The sequence below is a fragment of the Trachemys scripta genome, chromosome 14 (genome assembly GCF_013100865.1).
Source record: "Trachemys scripta elegans isolate TJP31775 chromosome 14, CAS_Tse_1.0, whole genome shotgun sequence".
Classification (NCBI taxonomy): Eukaryota; Metazoa; Chordata; order Testudines; family Emydidae; genus Trachemys; species Trachemys scripta.
In genome coordinates this window covers 31495885-31512005 of record NC_048311.1, presented here as the reverse complement: position 1 = coordinate 31512005, position 16121 = coordinate 31495885, and the positions used below count along the sequence as shown (strand labels likewise).

Below are 16121 nucleotides of genomic sequence, written 5' to 3'. Positions count from 1 at the left end.
AGGAAGCCAACAACTAAAGGGTTAAAAGAGTTCTGGGGCGGAGCACCTGGCTGCAGTAGCTGCATGTGTCCCCCGCATCTGCATTCACACTGGCAACAAGTGCCTAGCGTTGGCCATCTGGAGTGGGTGAAGGGAGGCAGGCGGGTGACATAGGGGTGGGTGAGTGGAGCAGACGCTAGGAAGTTGCCTTTGCATCTTATAGATGTTCAAAAAGGTTGGGGGAGAAAAAATACCCCAAGGACTTTTGTACAGTCAGAAAATCCCAGTAGCACGAAGGGATGGATTCTAGTCTTGTTTTCACTGGTGTCAATCCAGAATGACTCCATTTTATTTAAGGGGCCGGATGCATCACATAGTTATTGCCATAATCCGACATGACTCCATTGTAGTTAATGGGCTAGCGTCTCCTCTCAGTTACTGGTATAATGCTGGAGTGAGTCCATTGTAATCAAGTTACTCTGGCTTTACCCCCACCCTGGGTCAGGGAGATCCCATTCTGGCTTAGGCGCCTCACATCTGGAGCCCACGACAAGCCCAGAGGCAGCACGAAGGTTTGACTCCGACTCCTCCATGTCTGTTGCAGCATTGCTGACCTGAGCGCTGAACTCTGCCGTGCCCCCCCAGGCATGGCGTCAGTGCCTGTCTCTGTGATGGATCTGGGAGGAAGAACTGGGCCCCAGGCAGGCACTGAGGGAGAAGGGAGGTCAGGCCTTGTTATCTCGGCAGCCATCTCCTCTCTCAGCTGGTACCTCGCTCACATCTGGCTCATTAGAAGAGCTAATGAAGGATGCAGGCAATCATAGGGGGAAAATTGATTAAATGATAAATCATGGAGCCTTCAAATCGCTTTGGTCGGCGTCACTCCTGATTGGCACCGATGTCAATCAGGAGCAGAACTGGTTCTGTACAAGGAGGCCCATTTTCTCCTCCGCCCACCCATCCACCCTTGCTGATCTGGGTTACTAGCATCAGAAAGTCTCCGTCTTGAAAACTGCTGGTGTAGAGTTTATCTAGGGAATCCCCGCTCCAGCCTGCTGCTACGGGGAAGGAAAGCCAAGCCAGGACTGGGGTACAACCAGGGGGCAATGTGGGTGAAGACAGAAGAGGTCTTGCCCGCTTTGGTGGCCCTTGTGTGACGTGGTGTCGCATTGGCTTGTGATGGGGGTGCAGCAAGGGGCCGAGAAATGAAATGGATTGGGGATGAGTTCCTGTCTCCCGAAAACCCATAGCCAGCAGTGCATGCGTGTGTGTGTGTGCTCGCGGCACCTGTTTCTACCACGAAGGAGTCACACACAATAAATAAAATGGGGCATTCATATGATCTCTGTTACAGTAACACCTGGGAGCCGCTCGCCTGGACCAGGCCCCCATTGTGCAAGGCGCTGTACAAACCCAGCCCCAACGAGCTAATGGAGTTTGTGCCCTGGGGAGCTCTGCGCACCCCAATGCAAGCGCCTGCATTGGAGGTTGGAAGACCTGTCAGAAGGAAGATTGATGCAGACGGCTGCTCTGCCATTAGGCCCTGGGCTATGTATTATGTGCCTGCCTGTCCCCCGGAAGGGAGCTCCTGGACAGGTCTCCAGTCTGGTAGGGATGGGGTGTGGCCTGAAGCCAGAGGACGCTAACAGGGTCACCCCAGTGCATGAGGTTACCTGCCCCGGGGGAAGCCCGTTGACGCGTCCGTCTTTGAGGGGCTCTCAGATCTGTCTCTACAGCCATCCAAGGGGCTGTGGTGTAAAGTGAGTGGAACCCCCCCGCCTGCCTGTCGGCCAGCAACACTTTGAGGAGTGCCGTGTGCTCCGCTCTGAGGCGCCAGGCGTTTGGAGAGGCGGCAGGGTTCGCCCGCTCACCCCCAGCAGTGCTAGGTCTGCATACTTCCCGCTAGGAAAAGCGGAGCTCGGCTCTTCCCAGTGGGGCCAGCAGGTGTCACCTCTCTGAGCTCCCCCCAGCCTAGTTTGAACCCCGGGCTGAGGGTGGAGTGCCTGGGGAACACGGCTGGCAGGCACACCACTGCTGTGGGCTAATTAACAGCTTCATCAGTTAATAGAGCAGTGAGAAATGGCTCTTGCGGCCGGGATTGGGACTCCACAATGCCACTCAAATGCCCTTTTGCTCCATCGCAGGGCAAGGCCCTCTCCCGCAGAGGGCTGCTTGGCCAGTCTGCCGGTCAGGGCGGTGCAGTGTTTAGGGCCACACTGGAAGACAGGCTTATTAATGACTGTTAGCCAAGATGGGCAGGGACGTAGGATTTTGTACCCAGAATAAATGATGATGACAAGGCTCTCTTGCTTAACGCTGTTCTGACATACTTGTATGTGTGTGTTAGCTTTAGACAGGAGGCAGAAGACACGCGAGAGGAGAATACCTGAGCTGAAAGGAAAGAAGAGCGAAAGGAAGCAAGGAGTAAAGAGGAAAAGATGAGAGAGACGGAAGGAGCAGGAGAGAGATAATGTTCCCCCCATTAATTTTAACAACCATTCTCATTTCCCTGACACCGCTGCTTATTTGCTTCCTTCACACTTTCCCAGTTGTTTGCTTCATTCCTTGGGTCTCCTCCATTCATGGACACAACATCTGAATTCTTCTTTGTCTGACAGTTTCCTTTGCAACACCGAACAGACTCTGTGGTGCCCGTCTTGAATTCCTCCCCTGTCTTGAATTCAGGTGTGGGTTATCTAAAAACAAACAAGCTGTCCATTGGAACTGGGACCGGGTATCCTGAATACAGTCGGATTGGAGAGCAGCCCTTTGTGGTGTTTGTCCAGGGAGGTCTGATGGTGCCAGGCGTTCAAAAGAGCTCAGCACACTGGGGTCTCTTTCGCAAATCTGAGCAGGAGAATCACAGTGGGAGCTGCTGGGTGTTGAGCCCTGGAAGATCTGCCCCGGGGGAGCGGTGTCTTATGCTAATAATTCACTGTGGGTAGGGAAACATATTGAACATAAATATAATCCCTGTAAACTTTTTGGGGCAGGGAGCTGGCCTCCTTTTATGTCTGCCCAGCACCTACGTTGTGAGGGCCACGGGAAATACATCAGAGAGTCCTGTGGCACCTTTAAGACTAACAAGTATTGGGAGCATAAGCTTTCGTGGGTAAGAACCTCACTTCTTCAGATGCAAGTAATGGAAATACATATTTATTATTATTTACGAAACTCTCACAGGGAAAGAAAGAAAAAAAGAAAGATCAGTATTGCAAAAGTACAGGAAAAATCAACACCACTCAGTTAACCAGCAGTAGCTATTTACTTTTAACTGGGAGCAACGGGAAAGGGAAAAAAAAATATTTTCTTTCTGTTTCCTGCTTCTAGCTGATAGATCATTTCCTAGCCAGTAGAGTGGATTTTTCCAACACTCCCCTCTATGGCCTGGTAAACGCTCCATATCTGTGGACTGATCCCTGCACTTTGATGCACCACCCAAACACTCCCAGATACCTGGGCATCCACCCACTCACCTTCCCCATCACCTCTACACACCCTGCCTGCCTCCCATCTGCAGCTACCCCTGGTGGGTGTATTGGCCATACTCTGAGGTTTATGGTTATGTGCACATAAAGTAGGGTGATTTGCACAGCAGGTCACAGGTGGAGCTGTGCAGAACGTGGCAGCTCTGTCAACATAGCAAATACAATAACGACTGGCCCAGGGCGCTGCTTGCTTCGGATTCAGACCCGTGGGGTTGTAACCAGGCTGATCACCTGTCCCTTACTGGGAGCCTGAATCAGGCCAACCGAGGCTGCCCTTTGTCCCTTATGGAATCTACCTCCCTGCACAGGATCAGACAGCACAATGCCAACGGAGGAGTTTGCACACTGATCCTTGCCATAAGCTTTGTCCTGCGTGTTCCCTCGCACGGCCCCTTTCCTTCCTTGAACCTCGTTCAGAGGTCGCACTGCCACAGCAGCCGAGGGAAGCGATCCAGCCCGGCTTTGCCAGGAGCCAAACGCATGACTCGGCAAAGCAGTCTCCTCGAGAAGCGCCCGCCTGCTTCGCTTTCCCAGCCCCGCGCGAGGCGAACCATAGACTCGAGCCTCCCTCCTGATTTGTCGCGGCAGAAGAAGTGGGCGGGCCCCGCCGGGGTGGCTGAGAGACACGTGGGCAGGGGGGAGCCGGAAGCGGCTGCAGGAGCTGGAGCTGGTGGCAGTGGCTGGGGGTCCCTGCAGTGCATGCAGTGAGTTGGGGTTTTTCACGTTTCCAGGGGGAGTTCAAGGGCCTGCTGCAGACCAGAGTAAACATGCCCCCCTGGACCTGCACGAGCTGTTTAGGAACCACAAATATCCAGCCAGCCAAGTAACCCAGGGGCTCTAAGTGGGGTGTTTTGGGGAGAAAAGCCCTTCACGCTGGGGGGCAGCAGGGCTGGCAGGGTTTGAACTTGCTAGGCCCTAGCTGGTGGGTGTATACAGGGGCCCTGCTGAGTGTGCAAAAAGTAATAACGCCCAGGGCCAAGCCACCCTGGCTGTGAATGCCTAGAAGCAGGTTGCAATGTTCCAAGGTAGCTCATTCATTCACGTCCTGGTTGTGTGAGGCTGTCTGGGCGTGCAGGCTGGGTCAGTGTTTTCTCCAGTGCCCCTGGTGGGGTTTGTAGGAGAGCTGGACGGGCAATAGGAGCGGCTTATTAATGATGTGTGAGGTGCTCGTGGTCCCAGGGGGTGTGAAACTCTTGGAGTAGCAAGTCCTGGACTGTTATAAGCCACCCTCGTGGGGTGCACTTAGTGAACTTTTGCTTAAGAGTGAGATTGTCTTGTGTGTGTGTGAATGAAATTATAAGACTTCAGTTTAACAGGGCCCTGCTCTGTTTTGGTTTTGCAGCGAGACTTTTAAAAAGAAAAGGGACCTTTAAAAGACCGTGTCTGACGCTGTGAGCCATGCATTCGCATGTGGGTCGGTTTGGACCACGAGAGTAATTTGAAATCTTTAGGGTGGATTGTAGAGCTGGGTTCTGCGTCGAGCTTGTGTGGTGAAGTAGGGAGTAAAGTTGGAGCAGTGGAGGCTGGCATTTTTGTTAACCTTTAACTTTAAGTTCAGCAGGTAGAAAGAATCTGCACAGATCTCTAAAGAGATAGTGTAGAGATGTGCTAATACTTGTACCTTTTTTTTTTTTTTTTTTTTTTTTTTTGGTAAGTCATGGTTGGCAGAGAGAAATAGCTCAAGGAGACATTTACTGGGGGGTTGTGATATAACTGCTTCACATTATCTAGGCATTCCTCAGATGCAATAATAAAACATCTGTGTTTCTTTCCTTACATGATTGGTTGCTCCTGAATAATATTATTTCAGAAGTATCCAAGTACCCTATCTATTGCTGGCTTAGCTCTCCTTTTCCTGCACAACTCAAGCGTCCACAAATTATTCGTGCAATGAAAATAGTGCTGTGAATGCAGTAATATTCAAAATGCTAAAGTGGGGTAAAGTGTCTTAGGCAAAAGTAGGTGGAAAGTGGTGTGCGTGCTTTGGAGAGGTCTAAGCAGACACTTCTCTGGTGCCGTCTAAGTGTAATGGAAAAGAGCGAACGCATCCTTTTGCTCAGGATGAAGAGGGTGTGCAGACTTAATTGCATCTCGCTTCTCATTTTTGAGGGGTGAACGGAAAAAGTGCTAGAAAGGGAAGTGGGAAGACCAAAGGTGGCCGTAGGAAACATGCTTGTGGAGGTTGGACTGAAATGCTACTTTCACTTGATTATGGAAACGTTCTAAAATATCAACACTGCTAGGAATGTAACGGTGGGTTTTTCTTTTTCCATCACTCCACATGCTGACCAACCTTTGTGGGCCTTGATCCTGCTCTTGGATTGAATCACCATCCTAGTCTGTGAGGAGCTGCATGGGCTCGAGTCTGCCAATGGCAGGATTTCAACCCCCCCAAAATGCTGGCATTCTGCCAGCCTGCCTGAACCAGAAACTGGCCATACACAAAAGTGAAACGGACCAGGGTAGGTTCATTGTTGGTGCGGTGTGAAATGCAGGCAAGCCTCCTGGGTAGTTGATGTAAACTACAGCTGTCATTCGTAATAGTAGGGCTTGTTTCCTCAGTAATGCTGAGGACTTACAGCTCTGTAGAGAGCAACAGGGACTTAGCCCTTCTGAGAACCAGGCCCTCAGATGCTGCTGTTAATAACAGGGAAGGGATGTCTTGTCCTCTGTAATGCCTGAGTTTTATGTTGCCGCTGTCTCTCGCCTAATGCACCAAATCTCTTCTAGGCCAGTAAAACCCGTGTGTGTTCAGCATGATCCAAAACTGCAGTCCGGTGGTCCAGGCGCTGCTCGGGACTTTATTTACCTGGGGGCTGACAGCTGCCGGCTCTGCGCTAGTCTTTGTATTTTCCAGTGGCCAGGTGGGTGTTGCCGTTCGGTTCTGAAAACACATTCCTCCTTCCAGACCAGATTTCGGTGTGATCAATACAAAATAATTAGGCCCTGATTCTGCCTGTATGGCTCTGACTTCTGGATGGGAAGAGGGAAGTCTTAATTTGCACATTATGATGTTGGAGGGAGTCTCTCTCCAACCCCTGCTCCCTTGTAAATCCAGCTCTCAGGTGCATACCTAGGCATTTTTGCCACACAAGCAAATACCGTTTGCATTTATTTTTCTCTGTGGGGCAGGGGAGGAAGGATGGAGGGAGGGGAAGGAGGAAGATTGGTGTTAGCCATCTTTACAGCCAACTGTAAAGCCATCAAATGTGGTTCTTCTCAGGAAATGGGATGTGGAAAGACAGCTTCTTCCTCAACAGGTCTCCCTCCCTCTGTATGCACAGGCAGGAGAGCAGGTTTTAATGACAAAAAGTGGCTCGTACTCCTGCTGGCCCTCTGGAGCCAGTGCAGCGGTGGGAGAGGGAGCTAGATTCTGTTCCGACTCGTGCATCAGCCCTGATATTGTTGACCAAGTTCCAGCAGCTTGGCAACATTTTGTTGCTGGGTGTAACTGAGTGGCCTACATTGCTGGCGGTGGCACATGAGAAGGAAAGAACCCGCTTGGCCCTCCGATCCGAGCTGTGTTCGGTGAGGGAGCCTCAACTCTGGAATAGCCCGGATCTGTTCACCATCGCAGCGTCCTGCAAGGGCAGGCCGCTTTCTCAAGCTTTTGGGAGCAAGGGGTGAGCGGGCGGCTGAGATCTGCAGCTGGAGTGGATTCTTCTCTGCTGCCTTTACGCCGGAGCTGTCCGGCGACTTTATTCGGAACTTGGGTCAGTTCTGGGGTTGAACTAGTTGAGACTCTGCTGTGGGCCTTTGTCTCCGAAGCCGCTTTCTGAAAAGCTGCAGGCCTGTGTCAATGTTTCCTTCGGAGGCCATCCCGCTTTCCCAACCGATTTCTTATTTAAGCTCTTCTCGGATGCCCTATTCAGGAGCCTGGCTTTGAAGGGAGAGTCCCTTAGCGGTAGTATATTCAGTTTTTCCCCTTGAGGACGGGTGAATCACTGTGAGTGAGCGAGGCACCAGGATGTCCTGAATCATTGACAGGCTGGGCAGTCAGCTGACTGATACTCGGGTTTCAGTATTTGTTGGATACAAACCAAACTTGAGAGAGAACTGAAGAACTGCAGACAAGCCGCTCACCTGACAGAGGCAAAGCCCAGCCTGAACTTGAAGCCCGTTCTGCGGACCCCCTTCATATAGCAGCACGCTACCTAGGAAGGTGCTAAAGACTCATTGAAGTCAAAATGGGACTTAAGCATGTGCTTAAAATTAATCCTGAGAAGTTAGGCACGTGCTTGAAAGGAAGGATGGACTAGTGGTTAGGGTGCCAGCCTGGGGTTCAAGGGACCCAAGTTCCCTGTTCTACCAGAGACCCTGTGACACTGGGAAAATCACTTAGTGCGTCTGTGCCTAAGTTCCCCATCTGTAAAGTGGGGATAGTTGCACTACTTCCCAGGGATGTCGTGTACATTAAAGATTGGGAGGCACTCAAATACTGCAGTAATGGGGGAGCATATAAGGATCTTAGAGTCAGGGCCAGAGCTGCGAACTCCCCTCAGCGCCGCTCTCATGCCGTAAGCAGTTGGTAAATTAAATGCTCTGTTTTAATTTTCAGAGGCGGATCCTAGATGGAAGCCTGGGCTTTGCTGCTGGGGTAAGTACAGCGCCCACTGGGACATCCTAATTCTGCTCATCCTCTGCTGCACGTACTCTCCTAAGCCACCCCCAGGCCTCATCTGGCTGTGTCATCACATGGACGCTTTGTGTGTGTGTCGAGATCTAATTAGGGCTACGGGAGGCAGGGGAGGAATCTGGTAAAGCAGTGGTTCCAAGCTTTAGCAACCCGAGGACCCCCATTTTGATTTAAAAAAATTTGCGGACCCCCAAACTCCCTGCTCAGCCACAGGCCCCGCCCTCACCCCTTCCCCAAAGGCCCTGCCCCTGCCCCACCTCTTCTTCCCCCGTTCCACCTTTGCCCCTCCTCTTTCCCACCTCTTTCTGCCCCCTCACCCAAGTGTGCCCTGTCCCCACCCCTCTCCCTCCCTCCCAGCGCCTCCTGCATGCTGGGGAACCGAGGGTACTCCAGGGGGTCTGCTGGCCCCGCTGATCAACTCCTCCCCCTCCCTCCCAGTGCCTCCTGCACACCGGGGAACAGCTGTTCAGCGGCGTGCAGGAGGCACTGGGTGGGAGGGGGAGAAGCGGGGACGGGACACACTCAGGGGAGGGGGCGGAATCATATCAGCAGGGCCGGTGGCCCCAGACCAACTCCTCCCCCTCCCTCCCAGTGCCTCCTGCACACTGGGGAACAGGTGTTCACTGGCATGCAGGAGGCACTGAGAAGGAGGGGCGGGGAGTTGATCAGCGGGGCCGGTGGACTCCCTGGAGTGGGGTCCGTGGACCCAGTTTGAGTAATGCCGTGGTACAGCATGGTTAAAGTCCTGTCCCAGGTCAGTGCCTCCTAGGGGAGGTTGGAGGTAGTGCAGCGTGGGCAGATGCAGGTGTCTGTCTGGCACAAAGCAGGATTTTTCACCTGTGGTGGGTGTGGCCTTCACGTTCAGTGCTGCTTGTCTTGATTTTCTGAATTGTGCCCCTCGCAGCTTCTTTCTGTGGCTAGGAGGAGCGAAAGAACCCGTATCCTGCGGAGACTGGCACACGTGCCTAACTTGGCGTCTGAGTATCCCAGTGAGCTCAAGTGCTTGAAGTCCTCAGGGGGGAGCAGGGGGGAGTTGAGCCTTTACATGATTCAGGCCTAAATCAACAGCCTCATGTAAACGGAATGCTTATTATGAGACTGTGTGTTCCTGCAAGGCACGCGGTCATTCAGGGGATGTGTTGAAGAGCTGGCTTCAACTGCATCAGGGCAGGCTGGTGGAAAACCTCCGGAGGATTCTGGTGAGCTTGGTATCTTGTATTCTGAATGGGTAAATCACAGGCTTGTCTTCTAGGAGCTTGAATGTACGTGAGCCGCTGAGCAACCAATGTAGAAATGTCTCTGGTTCTCGGTGCTTAGAGGAAACTGCTGGCCATTTCCCACTTTCTTTGCCCAGCTTGCAAGGTACATGTGGCAATGGGGAGAAGCCCCGGAGGAACACTTTGGCTCCTGGCGCTGATGTCTGGTGCAGGAAAGTAGGTCAAGATGTTTGGTTGCAGTGCATTGTGGGGGTGACAGTGTTACTTTTTCAAGTCTGGCTCTGTGGCCACCCAGCACCGGGCACCATGTCTTGTTTAGTTGTCTCCCAGAATGCTTTGGGGTCCATGTTCCTGGCCAGTGGCGTAATAGGGTGGCAGGTAGCTAGAGTTTTGGCTTAATTCAGACCTTCCTGGCTTGTCCCTTTCAACCACGCCTCTGTATCACTGTTCTAATCAGGCCTGTGTGGCTGACTGATCGCTAAATGACTCTGCAAAACATACAGATCCTGGTTGGTTGTGTATCCTGTATGTGTCAGCAACTCCTGGAGCACAGCAAATGCCCATCTGTGCTCGAGGCAAACTGGAAGCCCATTCACCTGTCAGCAGCGGATTTCTGGCTGCTTTGTTTTTTCGGCAGCAGTTAATCACATTGCTAACAGCTAAAACTTACCTGAGGAAGCTCCGGTTGCTGGCCCGGCCCTCTCGGTGGAGCGTGCTGCACAAAAAAAGAAAACCAGTTCCAAATTGTCCAGGCTTCCAGATGGCATTAGTGGGCCTGAATTGCCAAAGTGCCATACAGGGCAGGGTTGGGTTTAATTTGCTGCTTGCCTGCGCTGAGCTGTGCTGCTCTGTTGGACTGAGGTTTCCAAACTGTGCTTGCTGGTGGTCTGCGGCCAGCCAGACCCCTCATTTCCCGCTGGTAAATCACGCTGAGCACGGCTGGAAATCCACGAGGTGCTTTCCTGATATTGATGCTCTAGGTGGCTAGTTGCTGCAGTTGCCACCAAGAGGCTGTGGGACTGCCGAAGAGGAGCCGGCTGCCGGATTTCCCTCCCGTCTTAAAATGTGGCCAACTCTGCAGAAGTCTGAGAGCCGTGGCAGCAGGACATTAACCCCCTGAAAGCACTTCTGTGCAAGTGTAGCGGGGGTGGGGGAATGGCTGGTCTGCTTAATGTCTTTTATCAGAGATGAGATCCTCACATCTCTCAATATTCCTGCATCCTGATGAGCCGTTGGCTACAGCAGCGTTGTCTCCTCTGCGTGTCTGCCTCTCCAGCTGTCGCGCGTGATCTCTTGTACCCTTCTGGGTTTGTTAACGGCTGCATTGTCTGTTGGCCACCTCTTGCCCCATCTCCCAGCCTGTGAACCCCTCCCCGCTTTTCCTGGGCGATAATGGGACCTCCCTGTAGCAACTGCAGCAATTTACTTGGAAGGGCAAGTGTCAAATGTATTGTTAGCGCCCCTCAGATGAGTCTTAGCTGTTGGGAACGAGGAGGAGGGCCAGCGCTGTGTGTGTCTCCAGCCAGCTCCCCGCGGCTGCACGTGAAGAACGGCTGCGGCAGGAGATGGATGTGCAGGGTTATTTTTGTGGTCATTGTCCGTCTGAGTGGGATAGAATGGCTGGGCTAACATTGGTTGCGTTGCCTTTGTTCTTCAAAGGTGGCATCTGAGATTTCTTCTCCCTTCTTGGGACAGGGAGTGTCTCTTTGTTTAGTGTTTGTACAGCGCCTAGCACGCTGGGGTCCTGGTCCGTGACCGGGGCGCCTTTGGGTTTCAGTAATAGAAATAATACTCTTCGAAGGGTCTCGTATTGCAGCAGTCCTCTCTCTGGGGATGGCAGGTCCCGTTCTCTAACTCTGCCCCCAGCCTTTCTGCTCGCCCTCTGAGCTGAATCTTACGCGTCATGGTTTTCTCCTATGAAAACATGACTCACCCAGGTGTAGCGTACACAGGTGCTGGGCGCGTCCTCCTTGGGCTCTGCTGATGCGTCTCAATCCCTGAGCCCCGGCACCTTCTGCTATTCCGGTGCTGCGCTCTTGGCAGGTCAGACAGTGGGTCTCCATCCTGATCCCCGGATTATCCTCAGTCCAGCCCTGGCCCTACCCAGCTCTGCTGATGCTGTTCAGCCCGAGTTACTGAACCCCTTCCCTGCAGCAGTTTCTTCTGCTTTAGCCTGGGGATCCGCCAGAGCTGTCTTGGCCTTGATGTTTCTGTTCCCGGACTAAACGCTTTCCCGGTGCTAACTGTCAGACTCACCAGACGTGACCTAAGCAAATGCCCACCTGCAGCTAGGCTGAGAGCCCCGTTCTCCTGTCACCGCATGAACTGAACGGAGGTCCCGTTGCCTTAGGGGTGTGGCATCCAGTTCTTTCTTCCGTCACGTGTACCAAATTCACCAGCCATGGTGGTTAAATAGATGCTGAAGAAACAGAGTTGCTGCCAACTTGCTACTGTGTCCACGTGCTTGGCATTAGCCGCGTCGGCCAGACTGCCCAATGCTGGGATAGGCACAAGTTGGGGCCCGTCTCCTAATCTCGTAGCTCTGTAGAATGGAACTGGCAGCCGCGGGATGATGGTTGGGGGGCTGCTGTTTGTCAGCGTCTCTGGCAATTATGGAAAGACTCATGGGAGGACCGGCAGCGTACACTGGTCATGAGGTAGCCTCCCGGCAGCGCCGGAGATCGTTTCCGATCAGATGAAACGCGCAAGGAATGTGCTGCCTGTTTTGTCTTTGCTAGTGGGCAGGTCTGGCGCAACCCATTAGGCGACCTAGGCAGTCGCCGAGGGTGCTACAATTTGGGGGGCGGTGACCACGGCGGCATTTCGGGGGCGGGACCTTCCGCCGCCTCTGTGGGGGGCGGCATTTCGGGGCAGGACCTTCTGCCGCCTAGGGCGGCAGAAAAGCTGGCGGCGCTCCTGCTAGTGGGCTGGCTAGTCGGTTATCAGCATGAGGGGTTTGTCCGTGATGGGTGGAATCTGACCTTGTTGGCTTGTGATGCTTGGGTGTTCACACACCAGTGCACCAAAAAACTTCCTCCAGGTGCTCCCGAGATTAGCAAGAAAGCTGGCCTGGCCCTGTCTGTTTAGAAAACCTCCAGATTCGGACTTGGCTGGATATGTGCATTTTAGAAACCAAGCAGGATGCTTGCTATTGGTCAACGTAGCATTTGCCACTCTGGATCTGTGTCGGCTGCTACCCTGATACTGAGAGAGGTCTGTCCCAGATGCTTCAGAGGAAGGTGCGAAACACCGTGTAGTAGACAACTACAGAGTAACCTGTCCATGGGTAGAGCTCTCCCAGGATGGGAGCTGTGTGTATGCTGGCACTCCGTGGAGGCTGTAGGGCAGTGGTTCTCAGACTTTTTGTACTGGCGACCCCGTTCACACAGCAAGCCTCGGCGTGCGACTCCCCCTTAGGAAATAAAAACACATTTATATTTAAAAGTGATATTTGTATGTTAATCTCTTTTCGCACCAGACTTACTAGCTGGGAGGAATGTACTCGGGACCCCCACATAATAACTTCACGACCCCCAGTTTGAGAGCCCCTCCTGTAGAAGGCAGTGGTGTGGCTAAAGCCCCAAATGCTGTGATGGAAACGTATTCCTTAATGTCTGCGTATACCTCTTCCTGCAAAATCTGTGTCGGATGGCTGTATTTGTCTGGTAAACGAGCAAAATAACTTGCTCCCAAGGCTGTTCTGAGCCCAGCTTCCCAGACACTTCTAGTGTTGTACAGCTGTTTATTGCTTGAGATGGTTTTGTGGCACGGCGCCCCTGGGCGATAGGATTCGCTTGCATTTTAGTGTGGATTCCCCCCCTCCCTCCCCCCCACAGCTGGCTCCTGAAGAACAGGAGACTGGTCTGAGCAGCTCTGGAGCGGTTCCCTAGGCAGCACAGCTGATGGGAGTTGGAGTGTCTGCTGGAGTTGCCTTTAGTTTTGGATGGGTGGAGGTCCTGTGTTTGGTGCGGGGTGCTGTTCCGAGTTCTCCACTCTCGGGAGAAGTTGGGGGGCAGAGTGGCATGGTCCATGGAGCTGGGATCTTGGGCGCTGGCGGGTAGTAATGTCCTGCCCCAGCTAGCACCTTCTGTTTGAGGATCTGAAAGTGCTTTACATGCATTAATAAACTAAGCCTCTCAAGTATTCGTTCTCCCCATTATGCAGATGGGAAAACTGAGTCACAGAGGTGTTGGGTTACATGCTCACGGTCGCACAGGGTGTCTGTGGCAGAGCCGGGGATGGGACCGTTTCCTGCCTCCTAGTCCTACCTTTATACCTTTCTGTATAAAAACAGCTGCTCGTGTGGCTTCCTGGACCTAGACGGTGCAAAATGAGAGCGAAGTGGTGCTGAGGGTGCTGTGAGCCTGAGACCAGCTGCCTTCTGAGATGCATCCAGCAGTTACAAATCAGCTGTGAGTTACCGGGGGCATTCTTTTGAATCCCTAATGACACGACACTCTAACCTTTCCGAATCAGTTAGAAACTTCCCGCGGACCTCCCCTCTTTGTGTCGGCGTCAAGCTTGGGCAAGAATAATTAATCTTCCTCTTTTGGAAAATCGCCATCTCCTGCAACTCAGCATGCTGTGCGAAGGGCTTTGAAATGAGTATTAGCTGAACACCAGGTGGCTTGCGTGGAACCTAGAGAGAAACGAATTGGCTGGAAGCCGGACTGAATTCCACTGTGCTGCTTGTTAATAAGCCAGGCTGTGAACTCTTCATTGCAAATCGAGAATGCCACGAGCTTTGTGGTACGTGGACTAGCTGGAGCAAGACGGGCTATTCACTGCTCCTATCCAGTCTCGACCTGCTTCGTTAAGTGACTAGAGGAGCAATACAAAAAGAGATTAATTTGCAAGCGTCCTTGAGTGGTTTCCTTCCTATTAAAAAAATAGGATGGGAAAATAGACGATTTAAAAAAAAAGCCGTGCGTAGAGAATTGTGCTATTTCTTAACACTCCCCTCCGGCTCCTTAAAAGCTGTTTCTTCAAGTTGCGGTTACTGTGACACTGCCACGATCTTGGGTTATTTTGATTGTTCAATATGTTTCTGTTAAACCCTTGTTTCTCCCTTTGATGGCGAATATGTAGTCCGTGTCTCTTGCAGCCAAGGCAGAGAGGAAGTCTGTTTTGCTTCTTGTTATATACAAAGCCTCTTCCACAGAAAATGTTTGCACATTCAAAAGCAATGAGCGGCGGGCTGTGATTGAGCAACCCTACAATAACAAACCGGCGGGACCAGCCCTATTGCTCACAATCAACCCCGATAGAAATTGCTTTACCAGCAGGCCAGTGTTTGTTCCTTTAGTCAGACTAGTTGCTCCTGCTTTGCTGGGTTTTCTGCTAGCTCCGCTCTAATCTTGGCTCCCTGGCATGCCCTGGGGTTAAATCCATGGGAAATAACGTGATGGAGCGTCATAGGGTGATTGCACTACAGTATCCAGCCAGTGTGTATGTGCAAACCTCTTCTGCGCACAGACCTATACCAGGGACTGGGAGAATAGATTTCTGCGTCCATAAGGATGGAAGAGCTAGAGGACGCCTCTCTACAGAGATGCAGATTAGATGCTGACCTTGATTTTTCTGTGCTAAAGCAACCTGATGCGTGAAGTGCTGAAAATTGCTTTGAGCTTTGGCCTCCACTGCATTTTGTTCAGTGGATGGAGGGAAGAGAGGCAGAAGTTAGCTTTTCTTTCTTTCTCTCTGTTTTGCCTTCAGACACCCTCAGTCTCTGGGTTTTGAAGTGAAGATTTGGATCGGAGGATCCAAATTTGGTGCAGATAACTCAAATTCTCAATAACGGTCCATTACTTTGTCTTGTCTTTTTGGCCTTGCGTTGTCAGCTTTTCAACACTATAATAACTTCCGGTCCTCTTGGTTCATGTCACTGGTCTTTTGGTTCAGAGGAACGCTTCTAGACTGGTCTTGGTCCGTATGTAGCTTCGGCCCAGTGGAACTTTCAGTCCTGGCAGGAGTAGAGTCTGAGTCCGTTGCTCTTTTGAAGAACACAAAGTACATGATCTAAACGGCGGCAAATGGCTCGTGATTTTTGGGTGCTTGACTTGGGACATCTACAGAGGACTGTTTCCGAAGGTGGGTGCTGGGCACTTCCTGAAAATCAGGCCCCTTTTTAAGATGTTTCGAATTGAGCACCCAAAATCACTAGTGAGTCACTCTTGAAAACATATATGCCTGTGCTTCCCAGAGGGCAGCTCACGGTCTTCTGAGTGGAACATCATGCTTGAGGTGTTCTTGCCCGTTCTAGCTGGGATTTTGTGTTTTACCTTTGGTCCTGGCAGGGGGGCTGGAACAACTTGTATAGTGGGGGTGCTGAGAGCCATTGAACCAAACTGTAAACCCTGTGTATGATGGAAACCGCTTCAAGCCAGGGGGTGGAACGAGTACCCCTAGTTCCAGCACCTATGAGCCCTGGAACGTCTTAAACAAAGCTTCAGTACAAGATTTGGTTATTGTATCAACGCCCCTCTGAAAGGAGAACGGCAGCCTGGGACTTGAGAAGCCAGGGTTCAATTCCCTGCTCTGCCACAAACATCCTGTCTGACCTTGGTCAAGTTACTTAGTCTGTTTCAATTCCTCACCTGCAAACTGGGGATAATAGCACTGCCCTGCCTCTCAGGAGGGTTGTGTGTACTGAAGACTGAGGTGGTTAGTTACCGTGGTGATAGGGTCTTAATAACCTGGAGGTGGGCATCTGATGTGGGATCCAGACATCATGTGGTCTGAGGGCATGAGTCTGAGAAGTGCTGTCTATTCCCACTGAAGTTTATCATACCTAAACGCACA

At 52.0% G+C, this 16121-nt stretch overlaps 1 protein-coding gene across 4 annotated transcripts in view; it reads left to right on the top strand.

Annotated features, from left to right (window-relative positions):
* The first annotated feature begins 4094 nt into the window (after nt 1–4094).
* Nucleotides 4095–16121, top strand: part of SLC39A11 (solute carrier family 39 member 11) — a 260526-nt gene continuing 248499 nt past the window's right edge. For 3 of the 4 annotated variants that reach the window (XM_034789978.1, XM_034789980.1, XM_034789979.1), the window contains exons 1-3: nt 4098–4171; nt 6198–6331; nt 8026–8064. In XM_034789978.1, the coding sequence (XP_034645869.1) occupies nt 6224–6331; nt 8026–8064 (147 nt within the window). In that variant the 5' untranslated portion in view covers nt 4098–4171; nt 6198–6223. Of the gene's footprint in view, nt 4172–5805; nt 5930–6197; nt 6332–8025; nt 8065–16121 lie in introns of all 4 variants that reach the window. The other variant, XM_034789976.1, reaches the window with a different exon arrangement.